This window comes from Apostichopus japonicus, chromosome 22 (genome assembly GCF_037975245.1).
Source record: "Apostichopus japonicus isolate 1M-3 chromosome 22, ASM3797524v1, whole genome shotgun sequence".
In the NCBI taxonomy this organism is placed as follows: Eukaryota; Metazoa; Echinodermata; class Holothuroidea; order Aspidochirotida; family Stichopodidae; genus Apostichopus; species Apostichopus japonicus.
In genome coordinates this window covers 600,860-624,883 of record NC_092582.1, presented here as the reverse complement: position 1 = coordinate 624,883, position 24,024 = coordinate 600,860, and the positions used below count along the sequence as shown (strand labels likewise).

General features: G+C 38.4%; 2 protein-coding genes across 19 annotated transcripts in view; both read left to right on the top strand.

The window, feature by feature from the left end:
* Window positions 1–24,024, top strand: part of LOC139964060 (sushi, von Willebrand factor type A, EGF and pentraxin domain-containing protein 1-like) — a 495,975-nt gene that overhangs the window by 397,467 nt on the left and 74,484 nt on the right. The window lies entirely within an intron of this gene.
* LOC139964064 (uncharacterized) lies at window positions 1,153–24,024 on the top strand. The gene is made up of 14 exons (XM_071965419.1): window positions 1,153–1,359; window positions 4,064–4,258; window positions 5,222–5,410; window positions 5,703–5,807; window positions 7,258–7,332; window positions 11,210–11,431; window positions 12,578–12,823; window positions 13,417–13,629; window positions 15,318–15,617; window positions 21,020–21,232; window positions 21,464–21,764; window positions 21,992–22,204; window positions 22,436–22,735; window positions 23,430–24,024. Exons 2-11 carry the CDS (start codon window positions 4,087–4,089, stop codon window positions 21,547–21,549), a joined length of 1,821 nt encoding a protein of 606 aa, XP_071821520.1. The 5' UTR covers window positions 1,153–1,359; window positions 4,064–4,086; the 3' UTR covers window positions 21,550–21,764; window positions 21,992–22,204; window positions 22,436–22,735; window positions 23,430–24,024.

Genomic DNA, 24,024 nt, shown 5'->3' with positions numbered 1-24,024 from the left:
TTCGTTTAGGTTTTTCTGGAATTGCTATGAATTTCAGACCTTTCCTAGGCGCAATAAACTCTATATTGGACATGTTTCTGTCTGATTAGTTCGGTTTTAGTTTTCTTTTTAGTGTTTCTGCTTCTTTTCGAAGACATTGGGCTTTGTAGTGACTACTTGTATTATGTAAGTCCCTGTTGATGGTTCGGAATTTTTCGGAGCTTTTAGTAGCTTTCACTGATCAGACATATCGGTTTGCCCAAGGAGCTTCTATAGTTGGCTCTACGTCGGTCTCGGCTCTTGATTTCTTTCTAGAAATCTCTCCAGTTGCCTTTTTGACCGGCGGGATAACTCACCTCTCCCGATACTCCGTAGTGTCCTGTCTGCTCTTTGGTGTAATTAATTCCAAGAACCAGTTAACTCCTCCGAGTCGTTCAGTGGCCCCGGGAGTCTAGGTGGGTCTCTTTGGACCTTGAGTTGATAGGTGGCGTTTTAATCGCTGTATATATCTATATCTATATCTATATATATATATATATATATATATATATATATATATATATATATATATATATACATATACATATACATATACATATACTTATATGTTTAGGCTCTGCTATTATAGCATAGAGCACTCTTCTTGCAGTCCTGATTCTTCCTTGTTATATATATATATATATATATATATATATATATATATATATATATATATATACATATATATATATATATATATATAATAAATGTATATATATTTGTGGTTGGCAAAATATGTTTTTGATCCAAATTCAAATTGCAGCTTTAGTAGTTGTATTTTTAAGTTTTGTCTTGTGCCAACTGATAGAAGCGATCAACATTTACAGAGCGTGTGAACTACTTTAATGTGATGTTTTGATGGAATAAGATGTATATCTTTTTTTTCATAAACCGACCGCGATCTTCCGTTCCTAAGTTTGTCACCAAATTTTCAATTAGCCCTATAGTAATTACCCATGTGTCTTGCTCATTTATCCAAATGCAAAGTGAACTTTACTGTGGAAACAAACAACAAACGAATGGATCTTGATTATAAATCACATTAGGAAGTAACTTTGCTCAGTCATGTTACATTACATTGCTGTTGTATGGAATATATTTTGGAATATATATTAACGAATTCTCGATTTTCAGATCCATGCCCTCCCTTGGTGAACCATCCAGATAACCTGGCAGTTACTTATAGTGTAGAAAATGATGATTCCCATTACCCACATTCCACCTTGGCAACATTTCATTGTGTGGAAGAAGGTTTTGTCCTTGAAGATGTTAATGAAGAGCAACGAACATGCATAAAGGGAGAGTGGAGAGGACCAAGTACATACCCACGTTGTACAATAGGTATGTAGGCATAAATGCATATGTACATTGCCGTAATGAGATTTATACACATGTAACTCGTCTAAAGGAAGATTTAACAGTTTTGACGTTTCCCAAAGATAGAAGCTTATGTACAGTTATGTTATTCTTTACTCTATACATTGCGTGTAAGTCCCATCTGCGTATTGGCCACTTTCTGACGATACTGTGTATGCTCATTCTCCTCTGTACTGTGCTTGGTATCACACGTCACAGCATACACGTTTATAACGAAGGTACGATGTAGTTTATATGCACTGGCGGATCCAAGGGGGGCCAAGGGTGGCCATGCCCCCCCCCCCAAGGTGAGCCAAAAGGTGTTTCCGAACATCCGCTAAATCATATGATTGGAAATTAAAAAGATCGAGAGGAATAGCAGTGGTAGACTAGTCTAAACCGTTTCGTTTTCTGGTTTAAAATTAAATGCAGAGCTCCCAACTGACCCGCAATTCGCGGGAATTAGACCCGCATTTTAACACCCAAACCCGCTGACCCGCACAAGCGTCCGAAAAACCGCATTGTAATTGTCAAGTATACATAAAAAAATTTGCATCAAATTTTGACTTAGCAACCATCATTTCTTAAGCATTTAGCATAATAGAGTATAAAACCTCCTTTACAGCATCATTTGAACCTCAAATTAGCCTATAATTCTTTTCATTGGGGCGAGCAGCCAACATTTTCATGCCACGGGATAGAATGGACCTACTATTCAATTTATTGATGTTACACACAAAAAAATGCATATTTCTCAGAAAATTTTGGGTGACAAAAGCCTTTCTAAGTGCCACCATTTTACATGTAGGCATCACCAGGATTCCAAAAAAATCAAAAGGGGAGGGGGCACCCCCTCCCCTTATTCCCCTCCCCCAGGAAGGCGATTCGTGGCATGGACCAGCATTTGCCTTCTCAAGAGTTGGGAGCTATGTAAATGTATGAGCATGAGGATTTACAGTTTAACACCATTTTGCAGTTACAGGTTGGTTGTAAGAAATTTATAACCTATGAGAAATAAAATTTCTTGAGAAAGATGATCCCAACTTTGTTTCATAAATATTTTAGAAAATTACACCTGGGAAACATTTTTTTAGAAGTAATTAACATCACCATTGTACACTTTTGTCACATCAAATTGCATCTTGAGGACATTCAGCAATAGAAAATTTTCCAAAGGGGAGGGGGCACCCCCTCCCCTTAGACCCCTCCCCGATATCACTCTAATGCCACTTTGGCCCCTCCGAAACAAAGGCCCTGGATCCGCCAGTGTTTATATGTATTGCAGTAGGCCTACTTCTCGGTAATGTAGTATGTGTTTAATTGGTGTAAACAACATGTGTAGGTTATACTAGCCCGTGCTGTGCCTGGTAGCAGACTTTGTTATATTATACATATAGTCATGGAAGGTACACGAAGGCTCAGCACAGTGTTCGTTTATATATAACAGCTGCCTCTACAACGCGTATTGTAGTGATACTTGAGACACTGCTACCCTTTAACCTTAAAGACATTGAAGTTTGATCACAGCCCACTATGCTCTACCTTTACATCCTTAATAATAAAGACATTGAAGCTTTACCAATACGCTCTCGCCTATAATAACCCTAAAGACATTGAAGCTTGACCACAGCCCACTGCGCTCTCCCATTACAACCCTAAAGACATTGAAGCTTGACCACAGCCCCCCACTAGGCTCTCCCTTTATATGCTAGAGACATTGAAGCTTGACCACAGCCCACTACGTTTTCCCAATTGAACAGGTGCTTATTTTAACAGAAATGAATACTGGTAATTCTTAATTGTAGCAGACTCAAAAGAATATTAGTTTATGTGGTGCATTGAACAAAGAAGAACGTTACAAAGTTCAAATTGTTATCTTCGAATTTCTACTTAGTTTTCCAAAATTGTAACTGTTTTCTCACAATTTTTTCACTTATTCGAAAATTTATCGCGTCTTGAATTGTTGAAATTTGATTTCGAAATTTCGTTAGCCTTTCAAACTTTCGATTATTTTACCATGATTACGACTATTTTCTCAAAATGTTTCCTTCGTAGCAATTTTCTAACGTTCTGTGCCAGAACATTTTAAACTTTTAATAAACAATTTGACATTGTTCTTTTAAGAATAAGTCGATATCATAATCTTCCCTATAGTTATCTGAGATGTTGATCATTCTATCACAACTTTCAACTGTACGTACAAAATTACGTTCATCCCAAGGAGGCGAAGTGTGGTAGTGTGTGGGTTAGGGGTGGGGAACATTTTACAAACGCATGGGTCTTACTAAGTGGCAAAAAATATTACTTTCTTCCTATTTCTGTTGTAGTGTATCTTGTATGCCTCTTTTGGTTCACTTTGTACGTGTTTAGTGCCCATGACCCGCAATCTGTTTGGAATGATAAATAAAAACTGAATGTCAAGCTGTCAGGTTAGAGTTTGAAGATTTAACCATATCGACTACAGACCGCATTTAAGTAAAGCATCCTTTATTGGCTTGCAGAAGTAACATTAAAATCTCTGCAGGGTTCCGAAAAATTACTGTCGACGATGTCTCTAAATTTAACCACTTCTTTTAGTTTGATCCGCGATAAATACTTGGCATATAAATAATTAAATAAACAAGATTCGAATTCAATTGGATTGGAATTTTTTTTCTTTTAAATGACGTAACTTTCTTATCATCATCAGCAAAATGTCTTGCGCTGGGTAGCATGGATTACTTAACGATTTTTTATGACGGTGCGATCTCTAGTGAAAACGAGTTCGATCCTGGTACGGAGCTTGAAGTTTCCTGCCGAGACGGATTGTTCCCCGACAGGACCGAATCTTCTATCTGTCGAAATGGACAGTGGTCCCCTAGCATTCCAAGGTGTACAAACGTAGGTAAGCCCTCAGCTGTTTGACTATAGAAGGTACAGTTTAAATGTTATAAAGCAGTAATGGCCACAAAGTAAGATTAAACTAGGGATATGTCACGTTTGAAAGCAGTTTAAAGTCATCTTGTTAATATGTGGATAATTCGGTTTAAAAAGTGGATCACAAATTGCTTTCACGCCGAACATTTATAACTTATTATGCCATATGTAATTTTCGTGGATGACAAAATGGATAACACAAACTACACATCTGTACTAGTTTGTTATATTCACACCTGTGCCACGTCATAGAGATAAAATGACACAACCAACGAGTCGTTGTACTTGTAATTACATCATGCTTTACTCAAACGCTAATATAAGGAGGCTACGTGTAATCATTCTTATATCAGGAGAAAACCTTTGGCTGTCTAATATATGATACTAAAAACTAGGAATTTGGGAAACTGTGCTTGTAAGACCAGCACTGGGTTCATAAATTATTGAAGCGACTTTTTCGAAAGTTGCTTAACAATGAACTAAATGCTCACGTAAAAAAATATCCATATTCATCACGATAATAACAATGTATGCGTTACTGTTACACTGTGGTACTCGGTAATTCGTAATAATTTTAAACGCCCGAGGATCTATGAAGAAACGACGGAGTACATAATTTAAAGCTACTGTCTTTTTGTCGAGTTTTTCTGAAAGTTTTGCGTTGATACTAAATTAGCGATGTTAACATTAAACATTTAAATATTACAAGCTGCAGAGTTACCACTTAGTTGTGTCCTCATCTAACCGTAGAGGTTGTATAAGCGCATATGAAGACGTTTACAAGCATTTATATTTCACCATCACTTCCCGGCAGCGATTGTAACTCGATCAAACAGAGTTGATTGTTTAAGCTCATTGTTGAATACACTTATTGCTACACCACATTATCACGTATTGTCGATAATAACAATGTACACGTATATTTCCATAGCAAGCTGCCGACCGGTACTTGATGAAAAAGGCAGAGAAATAATATATTTTGATGATCGGTCATACGTTCACGGATCCCACCTGACAGTTTCATGCGATAATAGCGACGACACTGTTCTTATAGGAAGTATGACATCAAGATGTGATAATGGAACTTGGAATCCTCCCGTGGGAAAATGTCTTGTTAATGGTGAGGAACGTTGACTAGCTACTAATAAAACTATATTTGTTAGTAATATGATTAACATTTTCATGCATCCGCTTACATTTATTCTGCTTTCCTTGTCGTTATAAAATATAACACAATTACGTAATCTATGCCTTTCCAAATAAAACAAGACCGGAAATTCATAAAATATTCTCATTGTTCGGAGCATAACATACAACTGCAAATTCATGTATATACATAAATCGTCGTTGCGTACTTGTCATTCTTTGACAACGTATTTCATGTATGTTGAACCTTTTCTTGCCATTTTCAGTTGCAAAATATAAGAGCGCATATCAAGGAATGGATGCGAACGGAAACAGTGGAGCCGACCTGGCATTAGATGGCCTAATAGAAAATGGAAGATGTTCACAAACAAGTGAGTATAGCGGTGAAGTGAATTTGGCGATTTAAATTGTTCTATTGGTATGCGAGACGCATAGGTCAATGTGTATCTATTTCACAACATTCAACATGATGTTTACATCTAATCAAGACTTGAAAATATCATGGATACTACCACGAATGCACATCGTGGAAGAATGAACTAACTTTGATGTACATTACACGTGTTACCAGTCATTCATATAGTTAAATGTACATAAAAAATATTATTATAAAGTTTCGATTCCCTATGAGCAGTAATATGTTTTCAAACACCACATTTGGAATGATTTTGCTTGTGAAACGCAGAAACTAATATACTAATAAACTAATAAACTCAATAACCAAGTCAATCACAAACAAGACCTCACAAGAAATGAGATTGGATATGACTCCCAGGAGCAAGACTTGGAGATTTGGAAAACACAATCTGGTGGAGTGGTTGGAGCCTGTTCTGGTAGAAAAGATTTGAGACAAGCTTAAAGGAGCTTACGGTAGTTTAGTAATGTCCAACAGATTTTCTGGTATGTTACTATCATTGGGATAGACGGGGATACAGTAGTTTAGTTGTGTTTAACGTAGGGCCTGGTCTGTTCCTTTCATTAGGATAGGCGGGGGGGGGGGGGATACCATAGATTAGTGGTGTCTTGCAATGAGGTCTGGTCTGTTTCTTCCATTAGGATAGGCGGAGATGCAATAGTTGAGTAGTCTCTAACATAAGGCCTTGTCTGTTCTTTCATTGGGACAGGCAGGGATACAGTGAGGCGTCATAAATGAGCTGTAGAAATGTACAAAATTATAAATGTATTGTGTAAATGAAAATGGCGTTTTGTTGTATATCGGCATGCATAATTATCATAAAATATCATAAAACTTGCAAATTATTGAAATCTTTGATTACTCAAAGTTTGGACAGTATAACTATTGCAATGCAAAATATTCCTCTAACTCCACGAAGACTACTAATTTTGTTATGAATATACCTAAAAGGTTTCATTCGTAACTATGGGTACAGAGGCTAAGAACATAAACCTGTTGTTTATATGCAGCATGTAATAATATTACTTCCTACCACACGGTGCTACGTTCACGATATTTTTGATAACAGTTATATTTTTAAATGCTAACGGTGTTCTTTGGTACGACATGTAACACAAGTAGATTGTTTAATAGCCCCCCCCCCCCTCCCCCATTCACACAAACACGTAACAAAATTGATGTTAATCTTCAGAGTATACAAACGATTTCCAGAAGCAAGCAATAAGAAATTGTTACAAATTTTTGACAATAATTCAGAATTAATTCATATTATTGAAGCTAATGTCACAATACACTGTATTACTCATTTGATCAAACTAACATGAAGATTAAACTGTTTTCAATTGCTATATCGGCCTGTTAAAATTGCTACATTGATTTTCCTTTTTGTTTTTCTTTTGTTACAGAAACAACAAACCAGTGGTGGTTTGTCGAATTGGGAGCCAAGTTTGCTGTGAGAGAAATACAAATTTATCACCATGGTAACTAACTTACTTCACTCTTCTTTCATCTGTCTCCAAACATATGCAATTCAATCTATTTAGACTATAACAACTGCTTATATACTTGCACTGCGCCCCAATTATCCTCTACGGGTCGCTACACTCATCCTTCCAATCTACTACTCCAACGCGTGTTCTGGCCTGGATTTCATCTATTTCGCAGCGTATAGTTCGCAAGATTCCCAGAACTTCCTCTCTTCACCTACTACAAACACTGTCAGTGAGTAGAATTTATTTATTTTTGTTATTTTTGTAACATGTCTTTTTCTTCCGGTTACGCAGCGTTTCCCAATTACGTCTGTATAGGTACCAGCTACGCTAAGGCGTAATTTTGTAACTCCCCGCACTGGGAGTAGAACATTCCGTGACGGGTTTCTCAGTCCTGAAATTCTGGAAAAAAAATTTGATTTAAAGTACATCTGGCCAAGTAGTCCCCGACGTATACGTTTTACTACGGAATACGTACACTGATCGCTCCATTTCATATTTTTTTACAGCAATCAGAGTTTCATTTATGGTTTCAATAGTCACTAACTAATTTGCGCGCTACCTATGCCAAATAGCCTAGCGCAATAGGTCTTCACAAGTACTCTAAAACTGTTAGTAATTACTGTGTTCCGAAGACTTGGATTTGGAATTTTCCCCGGGATATTTTTAGGTAACCTAAACTGCTTTCAAAACATTGTGAGCGCTGATTAATAATAATAATAATAATAGTAGTAATAATAATAACAATAATAAGTATCCTTGATGCTAGCTAATACGGGGCTAGCGGTGTGCCCTCGTGAGATTAGGAAGTTAGTCTGCTGGTCTATGTACAGCAGAGGAGAGCTCCTCTCGTTCTAACTTATGGGTACACTCGTGCCATGTAAGGCTTCGGAACATCGGGTTGGTAGGACCGGCCATTACTGTAGTATCATTATCAATAAATCACAAGATACTTGGATAAAAAGTTTTCCTTCATAATTTCTTGAAAACCTAAAATTTAATCTGAAGGAGGGTGCATCGATCAAGTGAGCAAACTGTTCGTTTTTGGCCGGGGAAATAATGGAATGAGCATGATGAAATTCCATGATGAAAGTCCGAAATGTCACTTTCGTTCAAGTAAGGACCCGTGTGCTATTTTTTGTCACATCAGGTCTAAAAATTGGTCAAAACATATAGTCCCAAATTGAGCAGCGCCGGCCATCATTGTCCTACAAGCCAGTTCCAGAGAGAGATGAAGAGCTCCGACAGGCTGCCTGCAGCTTGGTCGCATCTCTGGTTTTCGCCAAATGGAGTTCAGAGCAATCGGGCATTGAAATGAAGGGAAAGTGTATCACTAAAATGAGCAAAGGCAGTCTCCTCCACCCGAAAAAGAGATCAATTAGTTGAAGCTATTAGGGTCAGTAACGTATTTTCCCAACATGAGTTGACAGAAAGTAGGCGAAGACCGAGCACATGTCCAGCTGCGTTCGCGATCAATACCCCCTTATCCAAGATGAGTCCTCAGCAGACCAGGAAGCGGGTTTTAGTAAAATAGCACCGAACAGACGAGGTCCCGCGCCGGATCCTACAGACTCACCGGCTTCGGATGACGGGACAGTTCCAACTTATCATCCTTTTTGAACTCTGTTACCTCCTGCTTCAGGACTACCACTGGCTCCCGAATCCTTAAGTGTTCCGCATCTCTCACAGCATTCTGCTGGTTTCTAGCTGATTAGCAGCAGTTGGCACCGGCTCCAGAATTGGTTTCGATTCTAACACCGGCTCCTGGCGCTTTGGATCCGGCTCCTAGAACAACGGATACTGTCGAGTTTACCCACCAAAACAACCTCCTGCGGCCACGAGAATTGTTCCTCCTGAAGTACTGGCTCCGAATGCTCTAGACGTTTGAGTCTCCCAAACTTGGTCCGAATGAGATGACTTGTCAAAACTACTTCATGGAAGATTTGTTTTTAGTCGGAAGGGTCAGTACCGGAAGAGGACGGTCGCAAAAACGATTGGCATAGTTAAGTTAAGGCTGGGCTTTGAAGACACTCAACCGGACTCCAAGCCATTGGAGAAGGCTTCCAAGCTGTAGGCTGTTAACGAAACCCGGTAGGCTTCAGCTCCATTCATTCTTTCGACTTATGTTTGTCAAGAGAGAGGAAGAGATTCTCAAAAGAAAGCATGGTTAGCCTTACCGGCTAAACAGAAAATGTCTTGCGAGTCCAAGAGGCCTGGAGACAACAGTTTAGACGTCCTTCTATCTTTTCGGAAATAAAGGAACGTTTCCGCTTCGAGCAGCGGATGTCCTCTGGGAATTTTAGAGACCCACAAAGCACACCGGTGAAGGCCTGAAGGAACCATATTTGGCCTACCGTACGGTGATGAAGCTTAATCCACATTTATCCTGACAGCGGATGTTTTACTCGTCATCACCAGCAGCTACTTCAAAGCAACAATCTCGATACGGGCTGGTGTTAGCCTCACTCGTCAGGTTCGTCTACGATCAGTTGCCAGGATACCGGCTAATATGGTCCTGTCAAATTGTACAAATCGTCCTCGTTATTACCAAAATCGCGCAATTCTCATCCGTCAAGAGGAAACACTGTGGTGTTTTAGTCCGGGGCTTTATTGTAGTATCCCAACAGAATTTAGTCTTTAAACCGCACCTCCCATTTTTTTATCCTGTCTAGAACATCCAAGAGTAACATTTCAAGATGTTTGGTGCAGCTTCCTCACGTCCCTGCAGGGGTAAACGTTTGGGCGCTAGACATAAGGGGACAAGCAAATTCGAAGGCTGAGGTTTCTAAATTGACGAGACTCTGAAAGTAGCTTCATAGTGGACTCCCTCGTCCTTTGTCGCATTCTACATGACGGACGCCCTGGCATCAGAATCGGCTTTGTGGGGGTGCCGTGTTAGGAGTTCCTTTGGATCCCGCCCGCTGGGTCTCCAAAAACAGTAACAGTGTCACGTTTTACATATGTATTTGAAGCAGGTAAGAGACTAAGGAAGTCGATATACCAAACCTTGCTGATTTTGTATTTCTGAACGGCGTAACCTGTCTCTCCTACCTTTGTCGAACACGCGCGGGAATAACAATGCACTTCAACGTACGATTTACTTAAGTTAAACGGGACAGCTGTCCAGGGAGCCGTTTAGTATTAGTAAATGCTGTCGATCTTTTCATCCTTTGTCTGCGCCTGTAACACATCGTCGGATAACGCTTTCCACTTTCTCAACGCAGGTCCTTGCTTTGTGAGCTCAGGGAGTAGCTATTACACTTAGTTGTGTATTATGTACTAGATGTATGTTCGGGCAATTATATCTTCATATTTATTGTTATGCGTGGTACGGCGTCACACTGTAACACTTATTCTCACTTACGTCAGTCATCGTCATCGTCAGCAATCATATAATTCTTTACCTTGATCCCTCCAAATCACCCATAACCCAGTAGCGCCTTGCATCGGTGAACCGTAAATGGACAAAAGTTGCAAAAACGTTACCAGCTGTTTGAGGTTAGGAAGAACGGACAGCACATGATTTGGAGACACGCTAGTATCTCCTACCGTAAAGACCCAAACCAGTAAGCTTCGGGCGATCTAAGATGTCGGATCCTACAGAAGTAGTTGCACTCTAACAAAGTTAACGGTTTTTTATCAAAGCAATTGTGAACTGCTCACTACTCCTTGTAAGTAGTACCTCGCATCATATCGTGTGCAACTATCACAGCTTTGAATCTTAATTTATCTTAGAGGACCTACAGTCACGCTAACATCAAAATGCCTTGTTCTATACTCTTCGTTGTTGCTTCATGCCTTCTGTTTGGCTTTTCAAATATGAATGAATTAAAACATGGTAAATAACATCTCAAATTTGTACCTTTAGATAATCAAAACACACTCTTGAATGCAGAAGTAAGGGTTGGACAGGAAGCAGGATCTAACACCGATCAAAATACCCTCGTAGGTTTTGTAACCGATGTCAGCAGCAATCCAGTAAGAATTACATTGAATGGAAATGTTGAAGGTCGCTTTGTCAGTGTGGATCATACTGGATCATCAGTTTCTCTCATATTATGTGAAGTTCAGATCTTTGGAGATCTATTAGGTATTTCTTCCTCTTCTTTCGTCGTGCTGTCGCGATAACAGTATCACCACCAATGCATGGTAAAGCTGTAGTAAAACTTTAACACTAAACATTCTATTTAAATGTAGTAAACACAATGTGAACTGTCATGATGAATCATTTTATCAGTTTTGCATGAATCCTAGAGAACATTGTATCGCAACACGGCTCCCTTGAACATAGAAATACATAATTTTTAATTTCAAATTTATTTCTCATATGTTTATACAAGATTAATACAAATATTACATTAAAATGGGATGGTTACTATATGAAGGAAACTAGAAAAAAAGCTCTTATCTCAGCTAATGACCAGGTAGAAATATCAAACAATGAAACATAAACTAAGTTCAGAGGGTCTTTGTAAGTTACAAAAAATGTAACACAATGTTCACTAAGAAATTTACTTACTAACCAGAAGTGAACTTCACAAGCTAGTGCCGCTGATGGAAGCTCATTTACAGCAATTTATTTACAACAAGTTTATAAGGCCTGTAATTGTTGACGAGAACTTGTATTCGTTCATTGAAATGAAAAAAAAATGGACTAATTTTAATTGATTTGGTTGTAGTCTGAAGTTACAAATGTGGCTCTAACACTGTTCTATATTCTTTTCCCTGCAATAGTTTTGTTGTTGTTGATATGTTACACACATCGTTGACTGAAAGATTATATAAAGATTGTAACACCGGTTATTAGCCAAATATAAGTTTCATAACAGTACAACAAAACAACAGTTTTCAAACGGGCACTTTAAGGAGATCATAGCATTAATTTTGGTTAAATATTAGCTCTCCAATATTTTATTGAAAAAAAACTGAAAACGTAACTTTGTCTCATTTAATGCATCCAGTGGTATTTCAACTAGCTGAAAATAAACATATTGTAAACATGAATATCAAGATCTACATTTACAGGCATGATAGAAATGCTTTAAGGAAAATCTCGGTATTTAAGTAGTAGATAGTTGAAGTCAATCGTATAAACAACGGCAAAGCCTAAATGCCCCCCCCCCCCTCCCGTGTTCGGGCATGTCTAAAATATAATGAAGTTAAACATTTTCTTTAAGAATATTCGATATAGCGACAGATTCACCATGATTGTATTCATTACTTCATTTCTCGTCAGGTGATCCATGTGACAATGGATGTGTAGTTCCTAGATCATTAGCGAATGGTAAATATACTGTATGGTCAGGCAATTACTACCGTACAATCGATCCTGGTAGCTGCTTCAGGGATATATATTTGCTTGTAGAATGCGACCCTGGCATCAGTCCCACTGGAAGTCAATATTATAAGTGTGATCAGACAACAGGTAAATTTAAATATGACAACACAGCAAACATGGAATATCTCTCGGATTGTGGATCAAGTAAGTGCTGTTATTTCCTGCCATTTTAATACAATTATCAAGTTCTATACTGCTGTCAAAAATAGTATATTAAAACCGAAAACCCGCCTAAATAATCAAACTTTTGCCAATTTTTCTTTCAACGACCGTCTTTGCTGTATTTGTTGACAATCGTTTGTGATTTCATCGGTGTTTGTAAACATTTATTGTCTTAAGTTTTGTAGGTTAATTGTTATTTTCGAGTCCCTTGACTTACAATTTGAATGATTCGTTGGTGTCCATAATTGATAATTTCTGTATTTGTTTATGATAATTTTGTACATGATAATAAGAATATGATAATAAGAATACATGATAATAAGAATACATTTTTGATACCGACCTGACCCTCTTTACTTTAGTGCTCGTGTGCGGCTTCGATGCTTTCACTTTGAACAAAAATATATATATTTCAATGTTGTATCTGAATGGTAGACCATTTGGAAAGGCAATGGCCTGTATCTGGACCTTCGGGATTTGTTCTTTCCTTAGAGAGATTGCCGTGTACCTTTTAAACATCATAAACACTTTACTAAGTTTAATATATTTGAAATATATTATTTATTGATACGTAGGTTGTCCAAGGCCACAAATCAACCCCAATGTTCTTTACTTTGTCGGAGAGAACAACGATCCGATTGGCGATCGCACAGCGTTCAATCAAGCTGAAGAGATTTATTCAAGGTGTGGAGATCCACGATATCAATTACACGTCGGTCCTAACAGAAGGCGATGCCAACGTGGAGCATGGACTCCCGGCGTATGGACTGGCAGTGCCCCAAGGTGTGGTAAGGAAAACGGCATGAACAATAGAAAGTGCACGTGGACCCATATGTGCAGGGTGTGTTAGTGCAAGGTATTATAACACTTATAATATTAATGATCCTGTTTTGCATGCTTGCGACCAAGGTTCAGCTTAGGTGCCGAGCACGATTGTACTTGATAGAGGTCCAAATTAACTCCGATTTAATGCAGCATTAACAATGTTGACCAGATTAAACATAAATCATTCACAAAAACTGAAATAATAGTAAAACATAGCAACACGATACGCGTTCGGCTTGTGGTACTTTAAGTTACAGAAACGCGGTCATCCAGTAATAGCTTCAAAACACAGTTATTGAACCCAAACTGACCTACAACACCCGATATTGAAAGCTAGTACAGTAACTGCTGTTGCCACGTGTATCACACGTTACCGTGTTACAAACAAATAAGTCATTACTAATGCACGGTTGTGGAACATGAACAATAGCTTTAGTATCATCCAGTTAGTGCGAATTCATTAATACGCGATTTTACAATGCAGTACTATTTTGTCGTTTTATGCTGTACGTAGGCCTATGTTTATACCCGAACATGGCATTTCTTCGTTCTTGGCATGACGAATTGGCGTAATGTAAAGAGGGGTGTAAACTAGAGTCAAGCGGTACCGTACCTTCTTTACTTCATCTCGTAGGTATTCTCACCTTCATAGACTTCTTGTCCAGTCGCACAGATCTTAGTCTTAGATGGGAATAAATTAAAAGCTTTGCAGTTGTTACAATGCCACCTGTAATACATGTTATCGTGTTACGAACACAAATAGTAATACTAATGCACGTTTTGGTGATATTGGCGGTAGTTGCTGTAACAGCTATTAGTACCGGCTACATACATCTACGCATAAGGACATGACAATGTAAATTAATTTCTCAGCATAGTGATTAATCTATAACAAACATGGATATCGAAAAGGCTGTCAAACATGTTGTCTTTTCGCTGCAGATTAATGGTAACATAACGAGAGTGGTATATTCTATATTAATATATACTTTCAAATACAACGTGTAAGACTTCAAAAATTACATACGTCTATGAAAGTCGTAAACGCAACTGTAATAAACATCTCAAATACATTTCTTTATAGCTACAACAAGATGGTAACCATTCAGAGTACCATGTATATCAATTATGTGTTGAATGAAATCATCTATTTTGACTCATTTCCATATTTGACACCAAACGCGGACTATTTCACATAAATATAATAACAATGCTGTTCCATGCACTTACGTATGACTAAATCATATATTCCTATCATGGCTGCCTGTCGAATAACATGTAAATACATGACTATTGGTGCGCAATAAATTCATTTAAAGATAATGTCTTCCCTTATTACACTTGAGACTGTTCTTGAAATAATTACACTTCTTGGTGAATGTGTCTATAGCTGTTACATAAAATCTGGAGACTGTTCTTGGAGTAATTTCACTCCTCAATGTGACTATAGCTGCTACATAAAATTCTGTATTGAATAACTTGCCGGGTTAAATCTTAAAGTTGTAATGTAAATTGCATGTACTCTGTGTAAAGAAAATATAATTATGCTGTAAACACCGCCAGCTGGTTTATTTTGATCATTTTGTTTAGTTTGATCAGATGATAACCAGGTTATTGTTCAAATTAAGCCCTTATTTTGTATGCTTTGCAGATATCTCTCAGCTACATATGGACATTTCACCGACAACTTCTTTAACATTTAGTCGATCTGGCCAGTTTGTATTGGTAACCCCGATTGATGAGGTGACCATCAGTTGCAGGAATCGGTTAAACAGTGCATACTTTAGTGGGGATACACGAATAAGAAAGAACAGCGAAGATACACAGGGAGAACTATCCAATGACACTTCTGTCTTTCGTCTTGTAATTATAAACCCTACAGCAGAAGATAGTGGAATATACACCTGTTTGAGTAGTGGATTGAGTCATTCAATAAACGTCGCTTTTGAAGGTAAGTGTTCTTGGCCTATTATATGTACAGCATCTGTAGCTATTTCTAATGGAAGAAAACTAATCCATCTTCGACAGTATAGTTAACGGTCGAAAAGATAGCATGATTATATCTTCCTAATATGGTACTAAACCAAGAAAAGTTCATCCAGCTTCTTGAAGATACCATTTGTTGTCAATAAGCAATGATGAGCCAATTTTGATCTCATATTCCTGTATATATATCTGTAGATGGTATATGTATTTACTGTTGTTTTGTATTTACTGTTTTATATAATTATATTTTCTAGATTGTTTGTAAAGCGCACAGATGCATCCCGCGTAGTGCGCTATATAAGATTTTATTAACATTACATTACATTAGAAAGGTAACTTGGATGGAGGTTATAGATATGGTATGATGTTACTTTCAACTACACTGAAAAAAAGACCACCATATACTGACACATATTGCCCTTTGTATGCTCTAAAAGTGGATGACAGTTGCCAATAATCTTCTATTGATATGATAATAAAGAAGACTGTTATTTTTTTTATTAAATTCAACAGTAGGCCTAGACAAAGACCCACAGATTTAAAAACTGAAAATTCCAGATATTTTAAGGCTTCATTTAGGTTAGTGAAACAGTCCTGTTGAGGCACACCCGAATCTGCTATACATTAATTGTCACCCACTGTGTCTTTGTAGAAAAAAAAGTGAAGGTTTGTGGTTATTCTAAAGCTGTCTGTCATAAAATGTAACGTTGTAAGCTTATTAGAATTATATCATGTACATGCATACCTACATTTCCTCGCTTACTTTCAACTACACTGAAAATGACCACCATAACTATACTGACACATATTGCCCTTTACATGCTCTAAAAGTGGATTACAGTTGCCAATTATCTTCTATTGATATGATATTAAAGAAGGCTATTAAATTTTTTATTAAATTCAACAGTAGGCCTAGACAAAGACCCACAGATTTAAAAACTGAAAATTCCAGATATTTTAAGGCTTCATTTAGGTTAGTGAAACAGTCCTGTTGAGGCACACCCGAATCTGCTATACATTAATTGTCACCCACTGTGTCTTTGTAGAAAAAAAAGTGAAGGTTTGTGGTTATTCTAAAGCTGTCTGTCATAAAATGTAACGTTGTAAGCTTATTAGAATTATATCATGTACATGCACACCTACATTTCCTCGCTTGTTTGAAAGTGTCGAGCAACACTGCTAGTGGCTAACTAAGGACTTCCAAGGTGAGGTGCAGTTCTAACAATCCTCTGGGTGACTTAGATTTGAAGCTGATCCGCTATGGATGGGCCAGAAGCAAATAAATGCTTTGAAAGGAAGTGTGTTTTTATTTGGTTACGTTGAAGCCGCTTCTCATGTAGGGGTGTCTGGGAGTCCTTTACCATAAAGAAAATAGGCATCGAATTGTTAAGCTAGGTTTTTTTAAGCTCACGACGCAATATTGTGCCAATAAATGACTTTGTGTGCGTTTGTTGTTGTAAAGGAGTTAAGTGTACTCCCCTGGTATTGGCATAATATTTCTCAGGTTGAATGTTACCACTCCTTATGTTAGAACCATCACAATCTTCTGAGAAGGCAGGGACGTCAGTAGACTACCTAAGCGGTGTGACATCATTTTTGTGTGAAAACTGAGTCTTCATATTCAGGTTCAGACCGGAACAAACAGTTAACCAGTATTTGGATTTTGCCTTGGAATATATATTATTATAGGACCAGTGTACCCATGACGCATCCTCGGTATATAGTTTATCAGTAATCCCACTTTCCAGTACAACGTTTAGCAGATAAACTGTTAAAGAAATATTTCAAATTGCCACCAACATGTTATATATATATATTTTTACACTTAGTATTTGGTGTCTCTATGTTTTATATCAATGCCGTGTACAACCATTAATTCCTTTACTCTCTGAATTGTCATCATACTATTGAGGATCAAGAAATTTACACTGTGGTTCGTGGTCTATAAATCTGTGATTACGCTATTCTGTATACTGTGGTTCTTTGGTCCTCGGTCGCAACCGCGTCGCTTCATCTTCCTGCTGTTTGGAATTGAAAGCCTTCCCTTCCCCTCTGGTTAAGAGCATACAAACTATATGAACATACAAATACGAAAATGTGGAAAACGGAGAACAATCCGTAACAACTCAGATCCGGCGTAAAAGACGCCGAGGTATCTAATCACAAAACCCCGAGCAAGTAAACGGAACCCTAGCGAGACCGGGGTTAACTACCAACGGGTTAGCTCCCTGATAAAGATAATGGGCATAGGCTAACAGCACAACTCCCCTCTGAGCTGAGGCCTTCCCATGAAAAACCCACCGAGGAACGGTCCTACAATGAACCCGCTAAAAATCCAAGAGCCTAGCGGGAAGACCAACCACGAAGCCAAAGACACCTAACTCTAGACTACGCCCAACCTACTTATAAAGCGCCATTCGGCAGAAACCGGGATTTAAGACCCAAGGAGGCCTAACGATAGTAAGTAAACAAAACAGAAGCCCATCAACTAATGGTGGAGGCTCAGCGATCGCGTCTCAGCCGATCAACTATGTCGGAGCACGCAACGCCTGGATCCAATGGTGACGTGGAGATTTGGATTTCTATGTCGGATTCGTCTGGTCCGTAAAACGTCAGGTAGGGAACTCGAAGCAGTAGCAAGAGCGCTCCACCACTTCTAGGAGCAGATTAGGGGTTCCACAGTTACAGCGTTTACCGACAACACAGCGGTGGTCATTCAGTTAAGGAGGACAGACTATGATGCACAGTTTAACACTACGTACATCATCGACGCTGTTCATCCTACCAGCCACACCTCACTCACCAGCCTCTGAGGATATTATCTCAAAATGGTTGGTACAGCTCATTCAACCCCACCCTGCAAGGGGAAAAAGAATACGAGCACACGATCTTAGAAACCAGGCGTCCTCCAAGGCTCTTTTTGCAGGAGTTGTTAAGATCAGCAGCATGAAAGTCTCCGTCACTTTTTTTGCCGCATACTTGACCGACACTCTTGAATCGAAGGCGGTTTGTGTGCGTGCAGTGTTGAAATTTCCCTGGGGTAGGTCCCGCCCGTTGGGCCTCCCACTATAGTAACAATGCCACACCTGGCAAAGTTGAAGTGTGACAGGTAAGTGAAGAGCAAATTGAATTCCCTAAAACTTACTTTTTTCTCCGAAGACCCATATCTGTTACACAAATTTCTCACTTATCACACGTATCTTCAACCAATGGTCTTCCTCTAGGACATGAGAAGTTCTATCGAACTAGTCCATGGATTAGAACCTATATATCCAGAAGTGATTCGTCGGCCTTTATATTGGTCTTATTGTCGCGCTTATATATGTTACACTTTGCGGTAATTCGTTTATATTTTGTGCTGCACATTATACCTCACTCACTTCACCTTCGAACCACGTGATGAGGTCCTCTGACGATCGACGGAACTCACATGTTCCTTTTTTTTATTGCCTGCCCACACTTCCCAACCGTAGTGCCGGCGGATGAAACCCGCTTATCCTTAGGGTAGTTCCGGAAGGAGGAGTAAGTGGACGGTACCCAGGGAGCGACGACGCAGTGCTTAAATGTTCCAATGTGTAGTTGGGTAGATGGGAAGTGCAGATGTGGAGTAGGTAAGTATTATCGCTCGTAAATCCCAAACAGTAAATTTGGGGGAACATCCTTTACAGACAAAACGACAATAGTGGCCTATATCAACAAACAAGGGGAACGAGATCAACTCGTTTGAGTCAAGTCATCTTGAACCAATTAATGTGGCGTCAACTAACAACGTTCTTCTTCAAGTTTCTCACATTTCGAGGAAGGAGAAACAGGTAGCAGATGCTCTTTCCAGGAGAAACACAAACCCGATAGAAGGGTCCCTGGAATAACCGACCTGCAGACTACTGTTAAACATATTCGATCTCCAGAACATCGGTCTCTTTTCATCATTTGAAAATTCCAAACTACCAACATTCTCGTCCACATCTCGACGTGACTACTACTCATAGCTCTCATATGGCACAGGAGACCATGGTGTCCTCTTATCATCGGTCTTCTGTGTGAAGCTCCACGCAGCATTATCCTTCGCAAATGGGAGGGTTTTCCAATGATGTGCGGACACCCATGTTACTCCACGTTCAACCTCTGTAAACCAGATCACAGACTTTTTGAAGTACCTTTAACATTAATCAGAAATTATCGGTCAGCAATCGCCGAAATCCACTCAGGTTTTTCAGACGGTACCACCATAGATTCCTATGAAGTCATAACCGCTTTTATGTAGGGTATGAGAATCGAAGACCATTATCCGGAAGCTCCATCGTTCCTGGAGCATAAAATGAGTACTTGGGGTATAGCCTGCTCAAGCCTATGGCGATTTCATTCGTACGTCACTTTACATAGAAAATTATTGCTTCTGGTGGAAGCGGCGTCAGCCAGAATAGAGAGCTGTCTCCACGCTCTCTCAATTGCTCAGGGTCACATACGTGTGGCCAATACTGTCATAAATTGAAAACCGTTGAAATAAAATAACTCCATGATCCATGTCCATTATAACTATGGTAGATGGGACCTTACCGATTACTTTACCTAATTAATGATAAACACTTAGACACACTTTTTGGAAGTATTACAGACGAACATTTAATACACAATCTCCCCAGGAATCACTTATTTAGTTGTCTTCTTTTGTATTTGTTCTGCAATTTGTAATATTAAAATCCAACATCTACAAAGTACTGTATCATTTAAATCAGTGACGCTACATGTCCATACATACACTACGCCCAGGAGCGTTAAGCAAACGTAGCATTTATACCAGATTTAAATATGTTTTACCCATTGATGTTGACGAGTTTACATTAAAGTTTTATGTAAAAACAACAATAATTAAAAAATGTATAGCTTGACTAAATAAACTCATTAAGGGCAATACTGCAATTATTCGGAATATCTGTTGGTTGCGATTTCAAATACCGACCATGTTGACCATGCCTGATACGCTTTTGTCAATCTAGCATTTATTACTGATTTCCAAAATGACATTTTTCCTGAGGAAATATGTATAGAATTTGAATTCCGACATTGTTATGAAAAGTTACTTCAACATCGATTTGTGGTAATTTGTCATTTCAAATGATTTGGTGCCTGATTCATGTTACATTCACATGTGCGAATATGCATTCATTTGAGTTACATGAATATAAAATTCATAATTAATGAAGTCAATGCTTCATCAATTTCCATGGAAGTTCGACTACAATTTCATCAGAGATTATATGAGTTATTGGCATCTCGTTCTAATTTCGTGACAATTAATCATTTAGACTATTGCAATTGCATTTTGATTATACAAGAAATTTTGAGATATTTATTTAATATTTGCAGAAACTAACCTTTGTTCGAGACCACATACCTTTCCGCATATTATTGCCCATGTCGGAGTCGGAGAAGACACCACGGTAATAGGGGATCGTCAATCCTTCCTAGGAGGTGAAACCATCACTTTCCGATGTGAAGACGTTAGGTATCAGATACTACATGGCCCGATCCACAGACAATGTATAGACGGGGAATGGACCGGACGTGCTCCAAGATGTGGTAAGTTGATTTTGGTTCAATATCTGTCAACAACTGAGACGAATCTTGGCTTTGTATCCCGAGTACTTGTTCTTGTTATTGTGAAATGTTATATACTGGGTTAGTGTTTAGCATTTGTATCTATTATCTTTAATATAGACAATGAATTCTTAAAAAGAGAATTACATATGTAACAGCTCATCAACACGCTGTTTACCATGTAATCATATCAGTTGTATTTTATCTTGGCAGATACCTCTCAGTTACAGGTTGGTGTGGATAATGTAATATTTAAAAACAGTCTCACCCGACGGTACGCTCATTGTTTATCCCATTGAGGGTTCGGTCTATATAAACTGTCAGTTACGGACAGGAGCTCGTATAGGGAACAGTGCTACCATAACGACGAACAGTACATCTCAGCCGTCACAGAGAGCTTACATAACAGGCGAATTGAAACGTTTACAGATACATAATCCGACTTCAGGGAACGACGGAACGTACACGTGTGAAGCTGGAACTCTGAGACACTCAATTAGGGTCAAATTTCAAGGTAAGTTGAGAGAAATGCTTAACGTTAATCTTTTTAGACAAAACTAAAGTAATATTATTTTACATGATTTAATTAAACCCGTTCAGAACATTGACATTTTAATTGTTCATGTTCATGTTTATTTTAATGATGAGTCGTTTTTTGGACTATTACAAGGGCATTTTGATTATGATACTTTGATTTTTGATTATATATGAAATTGTGAGATTTTATTTTATTATTTGCAGAAGAGAACCGTTGTTCGAGACCAGTTATCTTTCCGAATATTATTGCACATGTCGGAGTCGGAGAATACACCACAGCAATAGGGAATCGTCAATCCTTCATTGGAGGTGAAACCATCACTTTCCGATGCGAAGACGTTAGGTATCAGATACTACATGGCCCGATCCACAGACAATGTATAGACGGGGAATGGACCGGACATGCTCCAAGATGTGGTAAGTTGTTTTTGGTTCAATATCTATCAACAACTGAGACGAATCTTGGCTTTGTATCCCGAGTTAATGTTCTTGTTATTGAGAAATGTTATATACTGGGTTTGTGTTTAACAATTTTATCTATTATCTTTAATAGAGACAATGAATTCTTAAAAGGGGAATTACATATGTAACAGCTCATCAACATGCTGTTTACCATGTAATCATATCAGTTGTATTTTATCTTGGCAGATACCTCTCAGTTACAGGTTGGTGTGGATAATTTAATATTAAAAACAGTGTCACCCGACGGTACGTTCATTGTTTATCCCATTGAGGGTTCGGTCTATATAAACTGTCAGTTACGGACAGGAGCTCGTATGATGAGCAGTGCTACTATAACGACGAACAGTACAACTCAGCCGTCACAGAGAGCTTACATAGCTGGCGAATTAAAACGTTTACGGTTACGTAGTCCGACTTCAGGGAACGACGGAACGTACACTTGTGAAGCTGGATCTCTGAGACACTCAATCAGGATCAAATTTAAAGGTAAGTTTAGAGGATTGCTTAACACTAGTCTTTTTAAAGAACAAGTTAAGGAATACTATTTTACATGATTTAATTTAACCCGTTCAGAACATTGACATTTTAGATGCCAGATATTCGAGCTCTACAAGAACACCAGTATGCGTAGTTTTCTTAGTAATGTATTTGGTTCGCTAGTGGTTTGCCCTTATGACCAATGAACTACTTAATGGTAACATTTTATAATAATATTTCAACCAACCAACGGCGTGTTTACAATATTCCGTCAAATTAGTCTCACTCAATCTACCACTTCCAAAAGGCGAGTTAATAAGCCAGGGAGAAGTGGTCAGATGATAATCAATGGACTCAGAAGGGTATAGTAATCACTATGTTCATTGCCGACTATATAAGTTATCGCATAGCCTATCATAGCAACTTTACATTTTGCATAAAACATAATTTGAGAGAGAGAGGAGACAATAAATTAGCAGAAAATAACGTTGAACGTGATCGTTTGTTTTGCATGGTTGGCAATCTGTAATGAATAGTCTTTGTAGCCTAAAGCCAGCCGCATTAAATCCCATATTCCAAGTTCCCAATACTATTCCAATCTATTTCATATTATTTAGCCTTACTGTTTCATATTTTCCTGACTGAATCGCATCCACAAACTTGCTAATTCCACTTTTTCTGCTATACTCGTTGTTTGCAACAGATATCCGATGCCCAGCACCGGGAAATGTTTCAAATGGCATGTGGGTTCATGGGAGAACGACTGCAAAGACATTAAATCCACATGCGTATATCCTGAATGAAAAGGTGACGGTTCAATGTTACCTTGGTTATCACGCATCCAGTAACCAAGAATCACGGTGTAACTACCAAGGGCAATGGTCACCGCCATTATCGTCTTGTATAGCCGATTAGTCGAAGACATAGATCATCATCATCATCATCATCATCATCATCATCATCATCATCATCATCATCATCATCATCATCATCATCATCATCATCATCATCATCATCACCTACAGGTTTATGGATAGAGGAAGGAGCAACTTTACATTCACCATCAACCAGAACTGATGGTTGTAATGAACGGTTATCACTTCATATCCATACAGTTAAAACTGTAGACAAGTGTTAACAATACTAAGCGTTTAGTTGTTAAAAATATTACTTAGATTGTCACACCTCTGTAATAAAGTGCCTTTCACTGATACATTTTTCATACTTTCAACAATTTAAGCGGAATTTTTATGATAAATTGCACGAAATTAAAACTGTATCTTTGTAAGAGAATACAA